Genomic DNA, 20,675 nt, shown 5'->3' with positions numbered 1-20,675 from the left:
GAACTCTTTGGGGTAAAGGGAAGTGCATATCATACTTTAAAATATAAACTGTTATTCATATTTTCCAAACAATTTTTTAAATCTAAGCAGTGAAATGATTTTGTCATTCACCAATTCATGTAGTATGAATGCTCAAACCAAAAATATAATAACTGGTTCTGGGGAGAAGGTTCATGCAGACTCCAACATAACTATATTAAGAATTTTGATCAATGCAATAACCAAACATGATTCTAAAGAACCTATGATGAAGCATGCTATCTACTTCCTGAGAGGGAACTGAATCAGTGAAGACTGAGATATATGTTATACACATGGACAACCAAGAAATGTTTTTTCTTATTATTCATACTTATTTCAAGGGCTTTGTTTTTCTTTTCCCGAATGGAGAATGTGAAAAAAGATAATTTTTTTAATTGGAAAAAATTAAAGTTTTAAAAAGAAATATAAATCTTGGACAGCTGTTTAGAGCATGTATCAGAGAGGGGAAAGACAAAACTCATTTGTTACAGTTTTCAACTTGTCTTATTAAGAGGGAGTTGGGAGTGCAAGGTAATATGAAAATAGAATGAATTTTACAGAAATTCTCTTATGACAACATTTCTGAAATGCCATTATAGCATTCCACAAGGGACACTTGTATTGAAATTCTTTTTGACCAATAAAAGAACGATTTTTTTTATAGATCAGCACGAAAGAAGGACAGATCATATTCTTCATTGATAATCTTCTCTTTGTTAATTTTAGAGTACTGACTGCATATATTCAGTCATATAATAATAGGATAATAGGCAAACAAATAAAGTAATATTATGGATTTTAATTATATGTACTTTTTGTATGTTGACATTAATTTAGTTTGCCATGGATGAAGTATTAACACAATGACCTTAGGATAGTTATAAAGCTGCATTATTTTATCCCAAAACAGGTTAGAAATTCTCTTCTAGTCTGAGTTTTTCTCCCCCAGGCTATAATTACATCTGTCCATTTTGTTATCCATATTTACATTTAAATGAGTTGGGCATTATTAAAAATCTCCCTGGGTAGAAGCACAATTGAAAATTTTCAATAAGTCTTTCTCTTGTTGATTCCATCTCTTATGATAGCTATTATTATTATTAATATGACAATTCAATATTACCTTGGAAGATTGCCTATACCATAGAACAACATTAGGTATAAGGCAGTTAAGTACAGGAAATGAGTTACAACTTCATCCAAAATAATACAATATAAAAACATTGCGGAGATTGTTGCTATTGGCAGGTAGCTTTTTGGGAGTGCTTACAAATAATAATCATGGTCAATGAAGCTATTGTAATACATATGAGTGCCTTTCTAAACCTGATGAGCATCATGGAGTCCAGTAACATTCATACATGCTGAAGAAAATGACACCATTGTTGGCTATACAGATGATACCACCACCTGCAAAAGTCCTTAAAAAAACCAAACATCTTTCTTTTCATGTCAAAGGAAAACTTCCTGAGATTTAGGAACAGTGCTGAAAAATCTAGGCTTGCCATATAGAAAACCTTTCAGGTTCACTTAAGCATAGTGCTTAAATTGTGTGCCGAGCTATATGCTACACTGGAAAAAGCACATCAGAGAATTTTGTAAAAATAGCTGCAAAAAACTGTTTGAAAAGGGACACCCAAGTAGCTTGAAGTTGGAAGGAACTTTCATAGTCTTTTAGTCCAGCTCTTATTTTATGATTGAGTAAAGTGATGTCCAGGTCATGCAAATAGGAAATTATGGAGTCAGGATTTGAATATAAGTCCTTAGATCCCAAATCAAGCATTCTTTCTATTATACCATAGATGGATAAAGATCATTTGAGTGAAAATGTTAGGATATTTTCCATTATGTTCATTTATCAGGATATACAGAGAAGCAAGTATTTGAAAATAAGTCTATCACTTCTTTGTGAGGTAGCTCATTCCATTTGGAACATATTTTGAGATTTTTTTTTCCTTTCTTATTGAATTCATTCCTGTCTCTCTGTAATTTCTAATTGTTCCTAGGGCTAAATAAACTCTCAGGTCATTTCTAGCTCCATATTGATGTATGTTCCTGTCCTTTAAGGTCTTATTCTCTTTTTTTATTCTCTTTCTTTATAGGCACATTGGTGGTCTCTGGCTTCCAAGGGGCTCACCATATTAGTACCAGACTTAGGGAGAAAACCCAACAGGCTTTAATCTTATTATAACACAGGATTCTTGAATTCAAAGAATCCTAGTCTCTTGTGTGTCAAGGATTACAGTTGTATGCCACTGCATTCATCTAAACTCTCTTTCACATGGCATAAATTCCTACTTGTTTTGATATCCTATTAATCTCATTTAGAACTGTTACAATTTTTAAATATCCTCTTAAAAATAGAGTAGAACATAAAATAGCTGCTTGTGCTCTAGAAATGAAGGTACATCTGACAATTCTGACTATGTGACCCTGAGCAACCCTATATGTAGCCTAGATTTTGTTTCCATGTTTGCTAATCTTTCTTGCTCCTAACTGGAACTGATTGACAGGGAGGCCATGTAAATAATGCTTAAAAACAATTTGAGAGTTATATGAATAATATAATATGAATATGAATAATTGAATTCCCTCAAAAGATGAGAAGAATGTAGAAAAAATATATAGCTATGGAGGGATTTATGACAGAGACTCAGGAGCAGGTCATTTAAATAAAAATTATTGGGAGATTAATTTTAATTACTTTTTTTAGATTTATTGACTAATTTAGATTATGAGATGAAGTGGTAGAAAATATGCGACATTATTATTACTAATTAAAAATTTTTTTTAGCATCTCAGCTATCTGAACGAACACCATAAAGTAACTAGACAACCAGAAGCTGAGTAGCCCCTGTATTTCAGTTTGTATATGGAACTTCAGGGTAAAGAAACAACTTCTACCAATGTAGATTGGCAACTTTTCTGCAATTTTTAGTATTAGAGAGCTGTTTAGCTCTTTAAAAAGCCAAGTGACTTGCTCAAGATCACACAACTAATGTGTATTAGAGCTGGGGCTGATATCTTTCTATAAACCACACTGGAACTCTAGAAATACAAACCCTAAAATATCTGTGAAGATTCAGCAAATGGGTTGTACTGAAACTTAAGTATCATAGACATAACTGTTAACCACAACCACCAGAACATAATACTAATGCATATAAATAATGTTTCTAATAAACATTAATATTGTATATGCTATTTTTTCCAATTTCCAAACTACATGGAATAAAAAACTTTCAAAATATAGAGACAGTGGAAAAAATTAAAATTATGGGAGAACAGGACAAGGTACATAGAGGTGTTTTGGCTACTATTGTAGCTGTTTTTCAGATATTTCTTATTAATCCACAGAAGATGAGATTATCTTCTAAATACTCATATTTAATTACAAAAGGCCACTTTACTTGTAGAGTTATCTATAGAATACAAACTATACAAAAAATAATAGCTGAAAAGTAATTTGCCTTCTAATCATTTTTATCTGAACTCCCAAATAAATTAAATTAGTGAGAATAAGTGATAAAATTGCTAATAAGGCCACCATTTTCAATATCTCGTATAACACTTTATAGCTTCAAAGCACTTTTCTATACCTTAATCTTTGGTAGCCAGGTGGCACAGTAGAAAGAGTGCCAGATCTGGAATCAGAAAGACTCATTTCCCTGAATTCAAATCTGGTCTCACACACTTACTAGCTGGATATCCCTGGACAAATCACTTAACCCTGTTTGTATGAACTGCCTCAATTGTTAAAAAAAAATGAGCTGGAGGAAAAAATGAGCAGACCATTTTAGTATCTTTGTCAAGAAAACCTTAAATGGTATCAGGAAGAGTTTTATGTTGCTGAAAAAACAATTGAACAATATTGTACCTTAATCTCATTTAATCTTTCCAACCCAGTAAGAGTGGCAAGACAGATTAGTACATAAAATCATGCTGTTGTTTGTCCTTCCTTCTTGAAAAGCACCAAGACATCAGGAAGGTGATGTCATGGTTTACAAGAAAGTTGGATTTAAGTGAGGAGGGCTGTGCAAAGTTACCAGCCTCACTCTATCCTTTGGAGTCATCTGGATCCAATGGCAAGATGTAGGTCAGGACAACTGGAAATGCCATAGAATGCTAGCTTTAGACTCAAAAAAAGACTCAGATCAAATTTGCGTGTGTGTGTGTGTGCACGTGTATACTATTTCACCAGGAGTAAGCCACTAAAATCTAAATTCCCCCCAGTTACTGATGAGCTATGGACTAGCATTCACAGAGATGAGAGTCTACACAATGAACTTCTCCACTCTGATAAATTCATAAGTCTAGACCAAAAATTAAGAATAAAAACATTATGGAGTAGGGAAAGTATTTCCCTCATTTTAAGGATGAAGAAACTGAGGCTTGGGGAGATTAAACTACTTGATCAGGGTCATACTGCTAGCGGCATGAGCAAGAATTTGAACCCAGGCTCTTATGATTCTAAATTCTAAATCAAAATGTGGTTTCCAAAAGGCCATAGTATTTCTTTTACATGAAAAGCTAAGAAACAGAGAGGGGAAAAAAAGAACTATTCCAGGAAAAAAAAATCATCCCGAGGAGGAAAAAAAAAAGTCTAGGACTTGAAGAGGTGAAAGAATTTGGACAGATAATTGAGACTCCTGTACAAGGGATCATTAACTTGATGTTCTGCTTTGAACCATTTGCCTTTCAGATGTCAAGTTTCACAGAGATTCTGGGAAGGAAGGGAAGAAGGGACAAGCACCAATAGCAGAAAGGAGAGAAGGTGAGACAGAAAGACAGGGCTGACTTTCACGTCACTCACTGTTTGTCTTCAGCTTGCCGGGTTCACTGTTACGACTGCCAGCCTGATTTATAGCTTTGACGATGAAGATGTACTTGGTGCCGCTCTGGAGCCCGTGAACTGTGTAGTGATTTTGCTTGATGTTGGGCACAATCATCCAGCTGTCGGCGGAGTTACACAAACCTGCAATTTCAACCAAACACTTTGTCAGGACTTTTTTCTTTCTCTCTCTTCCCTCACCCCAAGGCTGCACTTTCAAACTCTACAAGTAGCATTCAAGAGCTGCATAATTTGAAGTAAATTGAAAAGTAAGTATTTGTAAAGTATTGCTTTTGTTTTTGTGTTAATTCCTCAAGAAACATAGTCATTAAAAAACTGGCTCTTCCATGCCTTTTTTAAAAAAAGCAATTTTACCTTTTCCTACTGACCAAAATAACTATTTAGATCTTAAAGCCTTATTCTCATCTTCTCTCTTATTCTACCTGAGTAAAAACATACATACAAAATCTACTTGAACTTTTCTTGTTTATTATTAAGCGTAATCTTGGAGCAGCTGGATGGTGCCTTACATAGAACATGAATCCTGGAGTTAAGAACACTCCTCTTTCTGAGTTTAAATCCAGCCTCAGACACTTATTAGCTTTGTGACCCTAGGAAAGTCACTTAACACTGTTTGCCTCAGTTTCCCCATCTACAAAATGAGTTGGATAAGGCAATTGCAAACTACTCTACAATCTTTGCGAGGAAAACCCAAATGGGGTCCCAAAGAGTCAAATACTACTGAACAACAAATGTAACTTCATGTCTCACATACAGTAAGTACTGAATAAATATTTGATTTGATTTCTAACAGTTTCATGTTCTAGAGGAATTTTTTTTCATCTTAAAAGATTTCATATGATTATAAACTTCAGTTAGTATTGCCAGGAACAGCAGGGAGAATTCCTGCAATCCAACTCCACAAATATTTATTGAGCAGACTCTTATGTGAATAGAATGGAGAATATAAAAATAAGATGAAATCCTCCCACCACTACTTTTCTGCTGCCCATCCTATCGTCCTTGTAAGCTAAATGTTCTTAACTCCTTTTATATCATGGACCTCCATAGGAGTTTGGTGAAATCTCTATAGCCCTCCTGGAATAATGTTTTTAAATGCAAAAAACATACATAAACTAACAACTACAAAAAACAAACAGACCCAGTTATGTTGAAATTCTGTTGTCACAAAATAGCCTTTGAGACTAGGACTTCAGGGACAGAGAAAAGAAAAGAAAGAAAAACAGAGATTGTGTTCATTAATTGAGGGCAAATACCTATTAAGACACTTAAGTTAGTTTAGCAATGATACTAGCAAGAGGAAATTCAAGACTCAGGCTTGATCTTGGAAAAGTGTCAATAAACAGTGAGCTTTTGACTACTGCTATCTTTCCATCTTTTGGCCTTAAAAATAAAACAGGGCCTCGGGTATAGGAGGGTTCTGCAGGATGTGGGCTAGGAAGCAGGCAGATTTATGATCATGGGAGTATGGACAAGTCTGTTTCTTTGTACTTTTAAAAGCTGGCAGATGCTGGAAACAGCTCTTCAGTGGCAGGGCCTACCTTCTCCCTTCCCCCATCTGTCACCACTCCAACAAAATCTTCCTTTTATCCCTGGTGACTGCTCTGTCAGTAGGTTTCCGGAGGCTGCTCAATTTCCTCCATCAATTGGAATTTGAGGTCTAAGCCTCTCCCTTTTTTGAGCTATATAGAGCTACACACCTCCTGGGAACTTTTTTTTCATAGAAAGTATTTCCACCTCCTCTCAAAATAGTCTGCAAGTGCCCTTCAGCTGAGTTGGGATTCCACACATTTCTTTTGTTGGTAAAGGATATGCACTCAAAGGTGAAAACTATTTCTACAAATACTTTTGAGTTAAAAAGAACTCTGATATTTCTTCAGAATGAGCCTGGAATAATCAGTCAAATGAGGAAAATTAAGGTATAGATCAGCTGTATCCCTAATGATTAGAGATTCTAGTCATTTTCTCATGATTTAAGATAGTGATTCTTTTTTCTCCCCACTAGTATATAAGCACAAGGCTTGGCATGTAACAACATTTGCTAAAATGTATTTTCATTCATTCAGTATGAGCAACTTTTCCATCTGCCCTGTTTCCAAATCCCAACTCTACAAGATTTCATACCGGGTGACAGTATACACATTATTATAATGTAACACTGCATTTAATTACAATTAAGCTGGACAGTTATGAGAAGACAAAGCTGTAAAGATCTTTATGAAATCATGTCAAAAAAACCCCAACAGAATGAGTTACACACTAACTACAATCATAAAGAAAAAATGAATGAGAATGACAAAGGATCCTGAAAAGAACTTAAAGAGAGGAACTTGAAAAGTATTAGCACATTTTATACATTTAAATGAACAAATTTACATGAAAATAGTAACAATAAAATAAAAGCAAGTATAGCTTATGTTGATGTTTAATATTAAATTTTTAACAAAATAGTTAATTTCTTAGAAGTCATGGTAGATGCCTAAAATCCTACTGTTTGGTCTGTATCACTTAGAAATATAAAGGTAAGAAAGACAAAGAAAAAGCAGCCAGACTCCTAGTTTTTTTTTTTTCTTCTTTTTCTTCCTCCTTTCCATGTCTCAGGTCTAGGAAAGCTTATTGAGCAAGCCCCTACTTGAAAAACCTGTCTGGAATGCCATAAAATGGTTAGTAAACTAGAGCAACTCCATGGCTCCTTCACTTATCATACTCAATCTCTTTCAACCTATTTCTTCCTTGAATGGGATGGAATTAACTCAGTTCTTTAGAATCCTTGAGATTTGTAAATTCTGTGGCTAATTTTACTTTTTTATTTCAAAGATTTGTTATTTCATTGATATAGTCCCATGGATGACAACTCCTCTATCCCACTGTGATCAATCAGTCTCTCTAAGCATCCAACTATCATTAGTTGGTCCTTGAATGATAACTACATAGTTAACTGCCAGGTTTATACTGGAAACCATTCCAGTTCAGTAGGACTGCTCCTTTAGTACATAGCCTTGCAAAGGCTGGTTTCATTTCCATACCACCCTGAGGCATCAAAAGAGACTATTAGTGGAGGCAAAAATCGAACTATTAAATTTAAATCTCACCAAAGAGGGAAAATTTTGACCTTTGAACCATGGGCCCTGAATGGCATTTAACTTCCCTTTGGAATTTAATAAGCAATACAACATTAATGCAGGAATTCGAACAAACCATTTCCATTGTCCAGGATCAGATCACCAAAATGCACTATTATTATTCAACAAGAGCTAGGTAATCATGATCACAATGACAACAATAACAAAATGGAATAAAGATAACTAAAGAATAAAATGAGACTCTTACCTGCTGTTCTGTTTTTACAATTTTACTGTTTAGTTTCATGTGTGGAAATAAAACAGCTAATGTGGTCTAGGCAAGTGAATGTAAAAATGTTTCAATAAACTTTATATCACTGAGCAACCCCAAAGCTCAGGTTTAATTTAGTGGTGGGAATGCTTTCAGGGACATTATAACACAGATGTCTGAAATTGCTTCAGACTGAAACTTGGCATACAATACAAGGTCTTAGCCCAACAATGATTTAATTTTTTTAATCTTTTCAAAATAAAAAAGGGAGGTAGGTTGTCTTCATTACTTAGAAAAGTTCACTAAATTTTCAGAAAATGTTAAAATAACAGAAAGGTTTATGAAAGGGCAAAAATGGATTGGTTAAATTTATATTTGGATAAAGTGCTTTAATCCCCACTAGTAACTATCAGTTTAAATTCAACTCTATGATTCAATTTTCAGGATGATAGGTGAATGGAAGGAAAGATATATTTCCTTTTTTTTCTTTTGGAACTCAGAGTAAGTAGAAGAAGAAAATATATGGAGAGCATTATTTTTATTATTATTATTTTGCTGTCCTTGACACTAGACATCCTGTAGTTAGTGCCTCATTTCTCTAGCTTCTTCCTAAATGCTCAAATTCAGATATCCCATTGTGTAGTGTCCAGAAGGAAGGTTAAGTTTTACATTTTATTCCCAAGAAAATACCTCCAAATCTTTTACAAAGATGATAACTTTTCTTTTCTCCAAACCAATTTGTAGAACCAAGTGATCTTCCAACATTCAAAATCTCTAATATAACCCAAAGTGTTAAAGAACATTGATGGAACTTGCAAGATAATTAGTTCATAATGAAACTTAATTGCCTTTTTTCAATCATACATTTTTCTATCTCCAAGCATATAAGATCAGGAAGCAAGGAACATTTTTCTCAATACTATAGCTCATTACAAGATTTTAATTACATTTGGGATTTCAGACCTCTGTATTCAAGCCAGCCATCTTACTATAAAACATTATATGACATAGCCAATGTGGAAACCCCTTGGAGAAGCTGTAAACCAACTGCTAACCTCCTTTCCCTCTTTGGAAAAATGTGACAGATTTGCACATTTCTTCTTCTTCTCTAAAAATAACATTATGTTTAATGACCTTTCATGAACTTCTTTTAATTACATGGATTAAATACAGATTACACTGATATGAAGGCCTAAGAATTCTACTTTTTGCTTTTTATGTTTCTAGTCAAGAATGAAGCCATTAGAAATAAGTCTCATTTAATATCTCATATACTTTGAAAAAAGTAAATCCCTATAATTTTTAAAAATATGGAAATATTTAAAAATAAGTACAAATTTATAATAAATTATATTTTGTTGTTATTTGTTGTTTAGCTGATTAGTCATGTTTAACTCTTTGTGACCCCCATTTTGGTTTTTTTTTTGGTAAAGTTATCAAAGTGATTTGCCATTTCCTTCTCTATTTACAGATGAGGGACTGAGGCAAATAGGATTAAGTGACTTGATTAGGGTTACACAGCTAGAAATTATTATCTCAAAGCATAAAGCATTTTTTCACAGACATTATTTTATTTTCATAAAAGCTCTGTGAAAGTTAATAGTCTAAGTATAGAAGGAGATAGTTCAGTTGAGAAAGATGAAGGGACTTCCCATCATTTATGTCGATACTAATAACAGCTACCAAATAAATGGCACTTTGAGGTTTGAAAATCCTTTAGATATATTATTTCATTTGATCCTCGTAATGCTAAGAATTACGTGTTATTATCCCCATTTTAAGTTGAGATTAAGTGACTTTCCTAGGTTCACATAGCTAGTAAGTATCAGAGACTTTTAGACTTTCTGGTATTTGAGTAATAACACTCTATTCATTGCATCACCTTGCTGCCTCTGCAATAGAAAAGGGGCACAGCTAGAACAAAATTCAGATCTTCTGAAGACAAATCAAGGTTTAATGCCTATTTCATAATGCTATGTAGTTTCTTCCTTAAAAAACAAAAAACAAACAAAAAAAACCCTGAGGTTTTTTGGTGGAGAGAATTATTTTCCTCATCTGTCTTTGTTGTTGAATTAAATGCAAACAATGACTATAATATATTATGCAGCAGGATACAACTGGTCCATTAGTACATATATTTTGGACAGATGTTGCACGTGCAGCACAACAAACTGAGCCAAGAATTGACTTGAAGGAGGCAGACAGCTTGGGTTATACTTGGGAAATTCTGCAATGTTTTTCAGTGACTTTGGGGTCTCTTTCCCAAATCTATCTTTTTTAATGTGAATTTTCTTCAGCGCTATTGCAATATCTACAAATCACACAATACCATGGTCACTGAATTGTTCATACAAAGGGCAATGGAGAAGTGCATCATAGACATAGGTAGGCCATAACATGTTTTCTAAAAACCAACTAAGCATAATTTGGTTGTCTTGACTGATTATTAAAGAACTATATTAAAGGAAAAGGAGATGTTTATCATATAATAGATACTTGGCAAAAAGGATTTGTATAGTTACTATGCTGCACTGGTAGCCACAAACTAAACAGATTTTGTGGAAGGCCTCTAACACACTGAAGAGACAACTAGTAAAGGATTTACAGGGCAATATGATAGCTTTATAGCTCAGGATGAGATGATATGAGAGGGTGAAGACATATACCATCACAAGGTCCTCCCCACATTGATAAGATCATGGTTTAAAATGAAGTATATAGTGAAGTTCAGACTATGAGCTATCCCATGATATTTGACCCAAGAAATCTTAAATCAGGGCAGCTTAGTGACACAGTGTACTGAGTGCTGGATCTGGAATTAGGAAGACATCTTCCCCTTAATTCAAATCTGGCCTCAAACACTTGAGGCTGTATGACCCTGGAAAAGTCACTTAATCCTGTTTGTCTCAGTTTCCTTATCTGTAAAATGGCTTGGAGAAGGAAATGGCAAACTACTTCAGTATCTTTGCCAAGGAAACCCAAAAGGAACTCACAGAGTCAAACACAACTGAAATAACTGAATTAGAAAAACTTTCAACAAAATGGAACTCAAACTCTAATTCTTTTAATCAAAAGGACTGATGAACCTTAGTGTTGTCTATCATTCTAAGAGACAAAATCTCCAACGAGCTTCTCTGTAATTGAGTTGGCTTTTAATTTTAGTTCGTTCTTTGAATGTTATACTTGGAAATGTCAGAACTTTAATATATTGATTTGGCTGAATTAAGAAACTAGAAAAAGAGTGCTAAAAACTCTGCATGTGTTCTCAAGTCAGGTCAGCACCTGCATTACTGTTTTACATCAGCCCTGAGAGGACCAGTCAGTCTGTTTAGCACCTGAGCAGTAAATGAGGCAGACCTGGAATGTAATGCCATTTCTTGCATAACGTCCCTTCTGGCAACAAGTCCTGTGCATCAAACATTAGGCAGATAACTTTCCTGAAATCATTTAATGTAAATCTGGGAGCTCTTAGACATTTAACTTCTTTGTTGTACAATATTTATGCATATTTATGTGCTTATGCATTTATGATTTAGCCAGGTGGAAAACCATTTTATCTGGAAAGACTAATTTCTTACAGTAGATTCTGAAATACAGCTTATTTTAGCATGAGGTTAGGATTTATTATTGGTTTCAAGTCAATTGATTCATGGTGGGATAACATTGCTTAACCAAAGTTCCATCAGAATTTAAAGATTTAAGAAACTTTATTTTTTTTTTCCACATTAGGACCAAAGAAAATGAGTTTGGAGAAATATGTAAAAGATTACAGTGTTTTCAAATAACAATCCTATCATTCCCCTCCCTTCTTCACATAATAATAATATAAATTATATATGAGGTGCAGGACTGTTAGGTGGCACAGTGGATAGAGCACTGACCTTAGAATCAGTAACTCTTATCTTCCTAAATTCAAATCCAGCCTCAGACAGTTAATAGCTATGTGACCCTGGATAAGTTAATTTAACCCTGTTTACTTCAGTTTCCTCATCTATAAAATGTGCTGGAGAAGAAAATTGCATATCATTCTGGTATCTTTGCCAGGAAACTCCCCCCTCTCCCCCAAATTGGGTCACAAAGTGTTGGATATGAATGAACAATAAAAATAAGGAACACAGTATGGTTTATAAAGTGATTTCAAGAAAAAAAGCTTGGAGTTCCAGTTTTCATATTTGCTGGCTAGTGACAATAGGCAAGAAGCTATTTCCTCTTTCTGGGCTTATAAGTTATTAGCAAAATGGATTTAATAACACCTGCCCTACCTACTTAAAAGACTAAGTATTATTACTCCCTATTTTACTAATGACTCAATCTAGAATAATATGAGCGAGCTAATGCATGTGGAAGCACTTTTACAAACTCAAGTGTTACATGTAAAATAAGATATTATTACTATACCCACATACTTGCTGAGGTAGAAGGACAAGGCCAGGAAGTATAATCTTTACAAATGAAGAAACTGGGGTTGAGAAACTATATTAGTAGCCATTCACTAAGTTGAATTTGTTCCAAATGACATATTCCAGCCACATGACACAATCACTAAAGTATTTTGGCTCTTTTAATCTTTTGTATATATAAAGAATTTTTATTACTATACTCTTTGAGGGTGTAGAATCATTCTACTCCTTTTACTTAGTTTTATGAATCTACAAAATTTCTCTCTTTATGCTATTCCTCATAACATTTTCTGAAATACATCTTTTTTTGAGTAACTTTTCACACATCTTTTTATCTATGCCTAATATAAATCTTATAATATTAAGCCTATTACTTTTAGAGTTTCCTAATATGGAATTCCTTATTAGCTTGTGTTAACTCAGTTTGTGTGCCTATGTGCTCTCTGGATAAACATCTGTACCATCATTGTATCTTTAGAATGCATACTTCCAGCCTGAAATGTTGTCGGTTAAATTTTTTTTTAATTGCATACAGTTAGCTACACTATATATATATACAGATGCTTGATTGTGTGTGTGTGTGTGTGTGCGTGCATGTGTGTGTATGTGTGTGAGAGAGAGACAGAGAGAGAGAGAGAGAGAGAGAGAGAGAGAGAGAGAGAGATCAATCAGTGATCATACCAGTCTAAAACTGGTTTATGATCTCAGATTAAAACCAATTTACACTCTTATATTTAGTCAAATGAAATCAAGAAGCACTTACTTAGCATTACTATATTTGAGATGCTAGGGATACAAAAAAAGTCAAAAAATAGTATCTGTTCTCGGGAAGTTCACAGTCTTAATATGTAATTCTTGTCTGTCTCTTATAAATCCTTCACACAGATGGATTCACACCATCTGAACTCTGCTTCTCAAATTCTACATGTCTTAAACAGAATTTATTACTTTTCTCCAAAACCCCTACTTTCTTCCTAACTTGAGTATTATTATTAATGGCACCTTTATCTTTTGTATTTGAAACACTGGTGTCATGTTTGACTTCTCATTCTTCCCCAATCCAATCAGTTACCAATTCTTGTTTTTTCTATCTCTGTATCTCTCACATATATCCCTTTCCTCCACTCACATAGCTACCATTATAATTCAGGTCCCCATCACCTCCTCTGGATTATTGGAATGGTTTTCTAATTGAACTTCCTTTCTCAAGATTTTTTCAAGCACATCTTTCTAAAGGGATTTTTGTAGAACTCAGTTGTAACCATGTCAGCCTCCTATTCAATAAACTCCAATGGCTCTTTGTTATCTCTCTGATCAAATATAAACTCTTGTTTGGCATTTAAAGCTTTTTATAACCTGGCACCTTCTTATCTTTCCAGTTTTTTAAAATCACATTATTTTCTGTCATGAACTCTATAGTCCAATTACACTAATAAACAATTTTTTTCACATCTTTACACCTTTGCCCTTGTTGTCCATCATGTTTATTTAGAATGCTCTCCCTTCTAAACTTGAAATAACAAAATCTTTTTAAGATCCTTTAAGATTTAGCTCAAATGATATTTTTTATGAGGCCTTTCCTTGTCCCCCATTTCTAGTACCTTCTCCCACAACGCTATCTTCCACTTCCTCAGAGATTTTTCTCATATGTATGTTGTCACCCTCATTAAGAATACAAATTCTTTGAGGCAGACACTATTTTTGCTTTTTCTTTGTATCCCCAGAACTTAACACAGTGCCTGACATATAGTAAGCCCTTAATATATGCTTTTGTATTGGCTGATTAATTTGCCAAAAGTAAAAAATGAGTCAGAAATAACAACTAATGTGTAAACTCATGAAGCTGTTAAAAAAAAAAAAAAGTAAGAAATTTTTTCTTTACCATTACTCAGAAAATATCTGTCTTCTGTCTGTAGGGAATCATTTCCTGAATTTTCTTGGTCTTTTCATAGCCCTCACTCTCTCAAAAGCCTATTGACTACATTCTCCTTGAAATTACTTCCTATTTTTAAATTCCATGATAATGTGCTTTCTTAACTCTCCTACCTTTCAGACTCTTCCTTTTCTAATTTTTTGGTTCCTCTTCCTTTTTTTTGTCTTTTAAATATAAATATTTCCACAGACACAATTCTTTGATTTTTTTCTCTTACTCAGCAGCCTTGTCTAATCTCTTAACCATAAACTATCCCTTTCATGTCTTTACCTCCAAAATTAAAAATATCTAATCCTGCAGTTCTGATCATTGGATATCACCACCTGAATGTTCCAGTAGCACTTTAAACTCAAAATGCCCAAAATTAAACACATACTCAATCATTCAATGGTGCTCCATTTCTTGATTTTTTCTATTTCCCATATTGGCACTAATATTTTCTCAAAGTTCTCAAGTTGAATTTTATCCTCAATTCCTTCCTTTCCCTTAAACCAAGGATCAATTAGTCTCTAAGTACTGTATGATCCTGAACAAATCATTTATCCTTGTTATGACCAGAATATCTCTTGAATTGAATCCCTTAATTCTATCTTAGATCAAACATTCATAATTTCTGGCTTGGACTATTAAAACAGCTTTTCAAATATCCCACTTAGTTTCAAGTTCTTCCCTTTCCAAGATATCCTACACAAAAAAACCAGATGAATCTCTTATTGTATTATTTTCTCTGTTCAAAACACTTGAGTGGTTTTTCACTGCCTACTAAATACAACTCAGACTCCTCAGTGCCAGCTTTTATGTCTTTATTAGCTTACGAACTGATTATTATCTCCATTCCAATCTTAATTCACATTATTCCCCTATATATACCCCATGATACAATCAAACTAGATTACTCCTTGTTCTTTGGTGTCCTACCCTTCCCCTATTTCCACACCTCTGTTAACATGACTTTTAATGGAATGTCTTCTCTCAATTTTGTGCTTATAGAATCCTTCCCATTCATCAAAGCCAAGAACAAATGTTACATCATTCATCAAACCTTCCTTAATGCCCTTTGCTATAATCTCTCCTTCTTCTGAACTCCTTTAGTCTTTAAAAAATTTAACACTCTCTAGAATTTATATAGCATTTTAAAATTTGTATAAGGCATAACAAATATGATATAAATTTCTCCTACCTACCATGTTACCTATCTACCAAATTAACTACCATGGATGATAGGTGTTATTATCTCTATTTTATAGATGAGAAAACTGATGAGGATAAATAGATTGCCTAGGGTCTCCTTTATTCCAGTTCCACTGCTCTATTCACTGTGCCACCCAGCTGTCTTGATATGCTATTCCATTCATATTATGATATGCATGATCATAACATAGAAACACACACATTGATGTATATACCATGAGGAGCTACATAAATGTGAATTATTATTATCATTATTAATTATTTCCAATGGTTCATGAACTGACACTGGTCAATGCTATAACTAATTTTTTTAACTAGATTATTAAATTTTTACTTTCATCACTAGATTATAAACTTTTTGAGGATAAGTATTATTTTATTGAATATCTTATTTATTTATTAATATTAATAATAAATATATTATTTATTAAAATAATGTACAAAAAGCTACTGCCTAGTAAATAACAAATAAACTCAAAATTTGTCTGTTAGCTTTGCCAAAAGGGTTGAGAGAAGCAGATCATAACCTCCATTTATTCTTTTCTTGTGTTGCAAGTATGCAATCTTCCTTATTTGGATAGAAGGATAAGGTAAGAAAGAATTAAAGTGACTTTTCTTTCTGGGTATATAGATTCTCTATTGAGAATATTTGATAACCTCTTTACCACACTGAAAATTTACTTTGTAATCAACTTAGCCTCAATTTTCCACAAAGTTATTTTTCAACTTACTTTAATGAAAATAGGCAGGCTTAAATTTATGGACAAATTATATTCCAAAAATCTATTTGTAAGTCAGTTTTGGTACTCAGGGGACATTTCACTAAAGAAGTGAAGCCCATATAACACCTAAAATTTGATGAAACTGTAGTTCCAAATAATAATAGTCCAACCTCTGAGCCAAGGTTACATGGCATATAATAGAGGGGAAGAATAGGTAATAGAGAATGAAAGGTCCTTGAAGGCAAAAATTATTCTAGTTTTGGTTTTATATCCTCAATGCTTGGTATTTGACACACGATAGGCATTTAACAAATGCTTGTTAAATGAATGAAAAAAAGACAGAGGAAGAAAAAAGGTTGGTGTTAATCTGTAGAAAAGGAAAAGAGAATGTATCTTTTTTCTATTGAAGGGGTAATCCTGGCTAATGTTTAAATTGGCAATTTCTTCCACTTTGGGCTCTCAGCGACTTCATGTCCTAAACACTTACTGTAGCACCCTACACATACTTTCCCTGTTTCCTTAAAGTATACAGTACTGAGATTGTTAACTCCCTTTCTCTTTCCTACTCTACTCAAAATTTTCATTCTTTCACTGCAGCTAACTTCTCTAAATTGTTAAGATGAAAGCAACCAGACAATTAAATTACACAAAAACATACCTAGAGGAATTTGCAGTTCGTTAAATAGGAGACTTGTTAAAGATTCTAATTAGTGAAATACTTTTTTAGGTGGGAGACATACTTATCATAATAAGTAAACTCTAGCTATTCTTTAATCCATTATATATCTAAATTCTCAGAAGTTTCAAACTCAAATTCAAGGGTTGATGAAAATAAATCAAGCATTGGGAAATTAAGACAACTCTGAGATACCACTACACACCTGTCAGATTGGCTAGAATGACAGGGAAAGATAATGCAGAATGTTGGAGAGGATGTGGGGAAACAGGGACACTGATGCATTGTTGGTGGAGTTGTGAACGAATCCAACCATTCTGGAGAGCAATATGGAATTATGCTCAAAAAATTATCAAACTGTGCATACCCTTTGATCCAGCAGTGTTACTACTGGGCTTATATCCCAAAGAGATACTAAGGAAGGGAAAGGGACATGTATGTGCCAAAATGTTTGTGGCAGCCCTGTTTGTAATGGTTAGAAACTGGAAAATGAATGGATGCCCATCAACTGGAGAATGGCTGGGTAAATTGTGGTATATGAATGTTATGGAATATTATTGTTCTGTAAGAAATGACCAGCAGGATGAATGCAGAGAGGCTTGGAGAGATTTACATGAACTGATGCCGAGTGAAATGAGCAGAACCAGGAGATCATTATACACTTCAACAATACTACGTATGAGGATGTATTCTGATAGACGTGGATTTTTTTGACAAAGAGAAGATCTAACTCAGTTTCAATTGATCAATGATGGACAGAAGCAGCTACACTCAAAGAAAGAACACTGGGAAATGAATGTAAACTGTTTGTATTTTTGTTTTTCTTCCCGGGTTATTTTTACCTTCTGAATCCAATTCTCTCTGTGCATCAAGAGAACTGTTCGGTTCTGCACACATATATTTTATCTAGAATATACTATGACATATTTAACATGTATAAGACTGCTTGCCATCTGAGGGACGGGGTGGAGGGAGGGAGGGGAAAAGTTGGAACAGAAGTGAGTGCAAGGGATAATGTTGTAAAAAATTACCCAGGCATGGGTTCTGTCAATAAAAAGTTATAATTATTGAAAAAAACATAAATCAAGCATTGGAAGGAATAGAGGTTGGAAGAGGTATGAATTTAAAGAATGGATTAAAAAAAAGAACTGTATTTTTTTAAGTTTTAGAATTTTTATGGTTTTATGAATAGTATGTTTTATAGCTCAATCAAAATTAGTTATAGAATCAACTGGTGTCAGTTCATGGACCAGTGGAAATAATAATAGTGACACATTTATATCGTACTGCAAGGGATTATGTGTTTGAACTTATTTGATCTTTACAGCCAATCTTTGAGGTAGGTGCCATAACTATTCCTATGTTTCATTGCTCTGTACTGTACCTGGTTCACAACGGGAGCTTAATAAATGCCTACAGACTGAAAGAGGGGAAAACTGAAATTTTAATGAAATTGAGTGATTTGTTCAAGATCTCTTGAATGTAAATGTATAAGGTAGGACTTGGACCCAGGTTTTCTTAAATCTAAGCCTAGAATTTTACCTAGGAAAGAAACAATAAATTTGAGCATCTTAGGGTGAATTCTTTTCCATTATTTCTATTTCATTATTTCACTCCTCTATTTAGAACTCTTCTTATTGAGTTGTTTTAGTAATGTTCAACTCTTCATGATCCCATTTGAGGTTTACTCCATAAAGATGCTGAAGTAGCCTTGCCATTTCCTTCTCCAGCTCATTTTACAGATAAGGAAACTGAGGCAAATAGAGTTAAGTAATTTGCCCAAAGTCACATAGCTAATAAGTGTCTGAGGCCAGATCTGAACTTAAGAAGGAGCCTTTCTGACTGCAGGCCCAGTGTTCTACCTACTGTTCTGTCTTAGAACTCACTGGATTTGTTTTGTTTTTGTTTGTTTTTGCTGGGGCAATTGAGGTTGAGTGACTTGTTCAGGGTCACACAGCTAGGAAGTATTAAATGTTTGAGGTCAGATTTGAACTCAGGTCCTCCTCACTTCAGGGCTGCTGCTCTATCCACTGGATCACCTAGTTGCCCCTAAAACTCACTGGTTTTTCAAAGTTCAAGTCCTGCTTATGAACCCTTACCTGCCTCTTAATGGTTCCTATGGCAGGAGCAGCCAGGTCTCCTATGAAAAGATGGATATGATCTTGAGAAATAGACATAAGGATATTTATTTTATGCCTACTATGTGTATGGGAGTTGAGGATTCTCTAGACTTCTTTTTTGAGTTCATCATGAAACATGTTTCTTGGTTGGTTGAACTACTTTCTATTTTTCCGCATTAATGTCTTTAGCTTCAGTCTGGTATTCAAGGAAAGCGTATATACAGGATTATTCAAAGCAAAAATTACTTAAAACTACCGCCATTTGTTGGCCTGACAGGATACTCTATTATTAATAAAATTCTGCCACCCTCCTTTTATAGTCTATAATTCTTCTCTTCCTTCCAGTTGGAATGAATCATTTATTGTGTTCTAGATAGTTCCTGAGCTTTGCTGCTGACTTGTCTGGTCTCCCCCTATGCCCAAAATACCCATTGCCATCTCTGTCTTTTGAATTCCTACCTATCTTTGAAAAAGCCCATATAAAATGCTAAGACTTCCATGACACATTTACCGATAACTTCCATCATTGGTGACATCACTTCCGAGAGACATCACTCAAAAGCTTCTTTGCATGTCTCTAATGCAGGAAGGTTATTGGGAATTATCTTTGCATTTCTCTTTATAGGTCACATCCCATTCAAGATCTGGAATTCTTAATCTGGGGTCAGTGAATTAAAATATTTTTTAACTATATTTCAAAATGATTTGTTTTCCTTTTAATTCCATGTGTCTTTTTTCATTTGTCTATAAATATTCTGAGAAAGGTCCATAGATCTCAACATCTTAAGGGGTTCCATGACATAAGAATGTCAAGAATCCCTCTTCAGATTGTAAGCTTCATATATGCAAAGATTGTGCATTTTCTATCACACCTACATTTTCTATTTTACCAATACCTAATAGAATATTTTTAAGTCTTTAACTTGATCTGAATTTATTTAGAAAATATATTATCTATATGTGCATACATATACACACATATATCTTCATAAATATATAGACAAAAAGATATATATATATATATAATTTATATAGTATATTTCATAAATATGTTTACATCAATCTCTCCATTCACCATTTATCTACCTATGCTTATGTCAGTCTTCCATTCATTTTTATCTACCTATCTTTCTCTTTTTTCCTTTCTAAATACATTTCACATACAGCTCAAATCTGATTAACTTTAATTAAAATTTTTTATTTTCAAAATATATACATGGATAATTTTTAATATTCACTTTTACAAAACCTTGTGTTCCAAATTTTTCTCCCTCCCTCTCCATTTCCTTTTCCTTGGACAGCAAATAATTCAATACATGTTAAACATGTGCAGATCTTCTATATATATATTTCCACAAATATCATGGTGCACAAGAAAAATCATATCAAAAAGGAAAAACATGAGAAAGAAAACAAAATGCAACTGA

General features: G+C 33.8%; 1 protein-coding gene across 2 annotated transcripts in view; it reads right to left on the bottom strand.

Annotated features, from left to right (window-relative positions):
* MID1 (midline 1) overlaps nt 1–20,675 on the bottom strand; it is a 193,087-nt gene that overhangs the window by 9,340 nt on the left and 163,072 nt on the right. For both annotated transcript variants that reach the window (XM_023500345.2, XM_003765587.4), the window contains exon 8: nt 4,835–4,996. In XM_023500345.2, coding sequence (XP_023356113.1) covers nt 4,835–4,996 — 162 coding nt within the window. The remainder of the gene's footprint in view (nt 1–4,834; nt 4,997–20,675) is intronic.

The sequence above is a fragment of the Sarcophilus harrisii genome, chromosome 3 (assembly GCF_902635505.1).
Source record: "Sarcophilus harrisii chromosome 3, mSarHar1.11, whole genome shotgun sequence".
NCBI classification, from domain to species: Eukaryota; Metazoa; Chordata; class Mammalia; order Dasyuromorphia; family Dasyuridae; genus Sarcophilus; species Sarcophilus harrisii.
The sequence above is the reverse complement of the archived record's forward strand: the minus strand, read 5'-3'. Positions and strand labels throughout refer to the sequence as shown.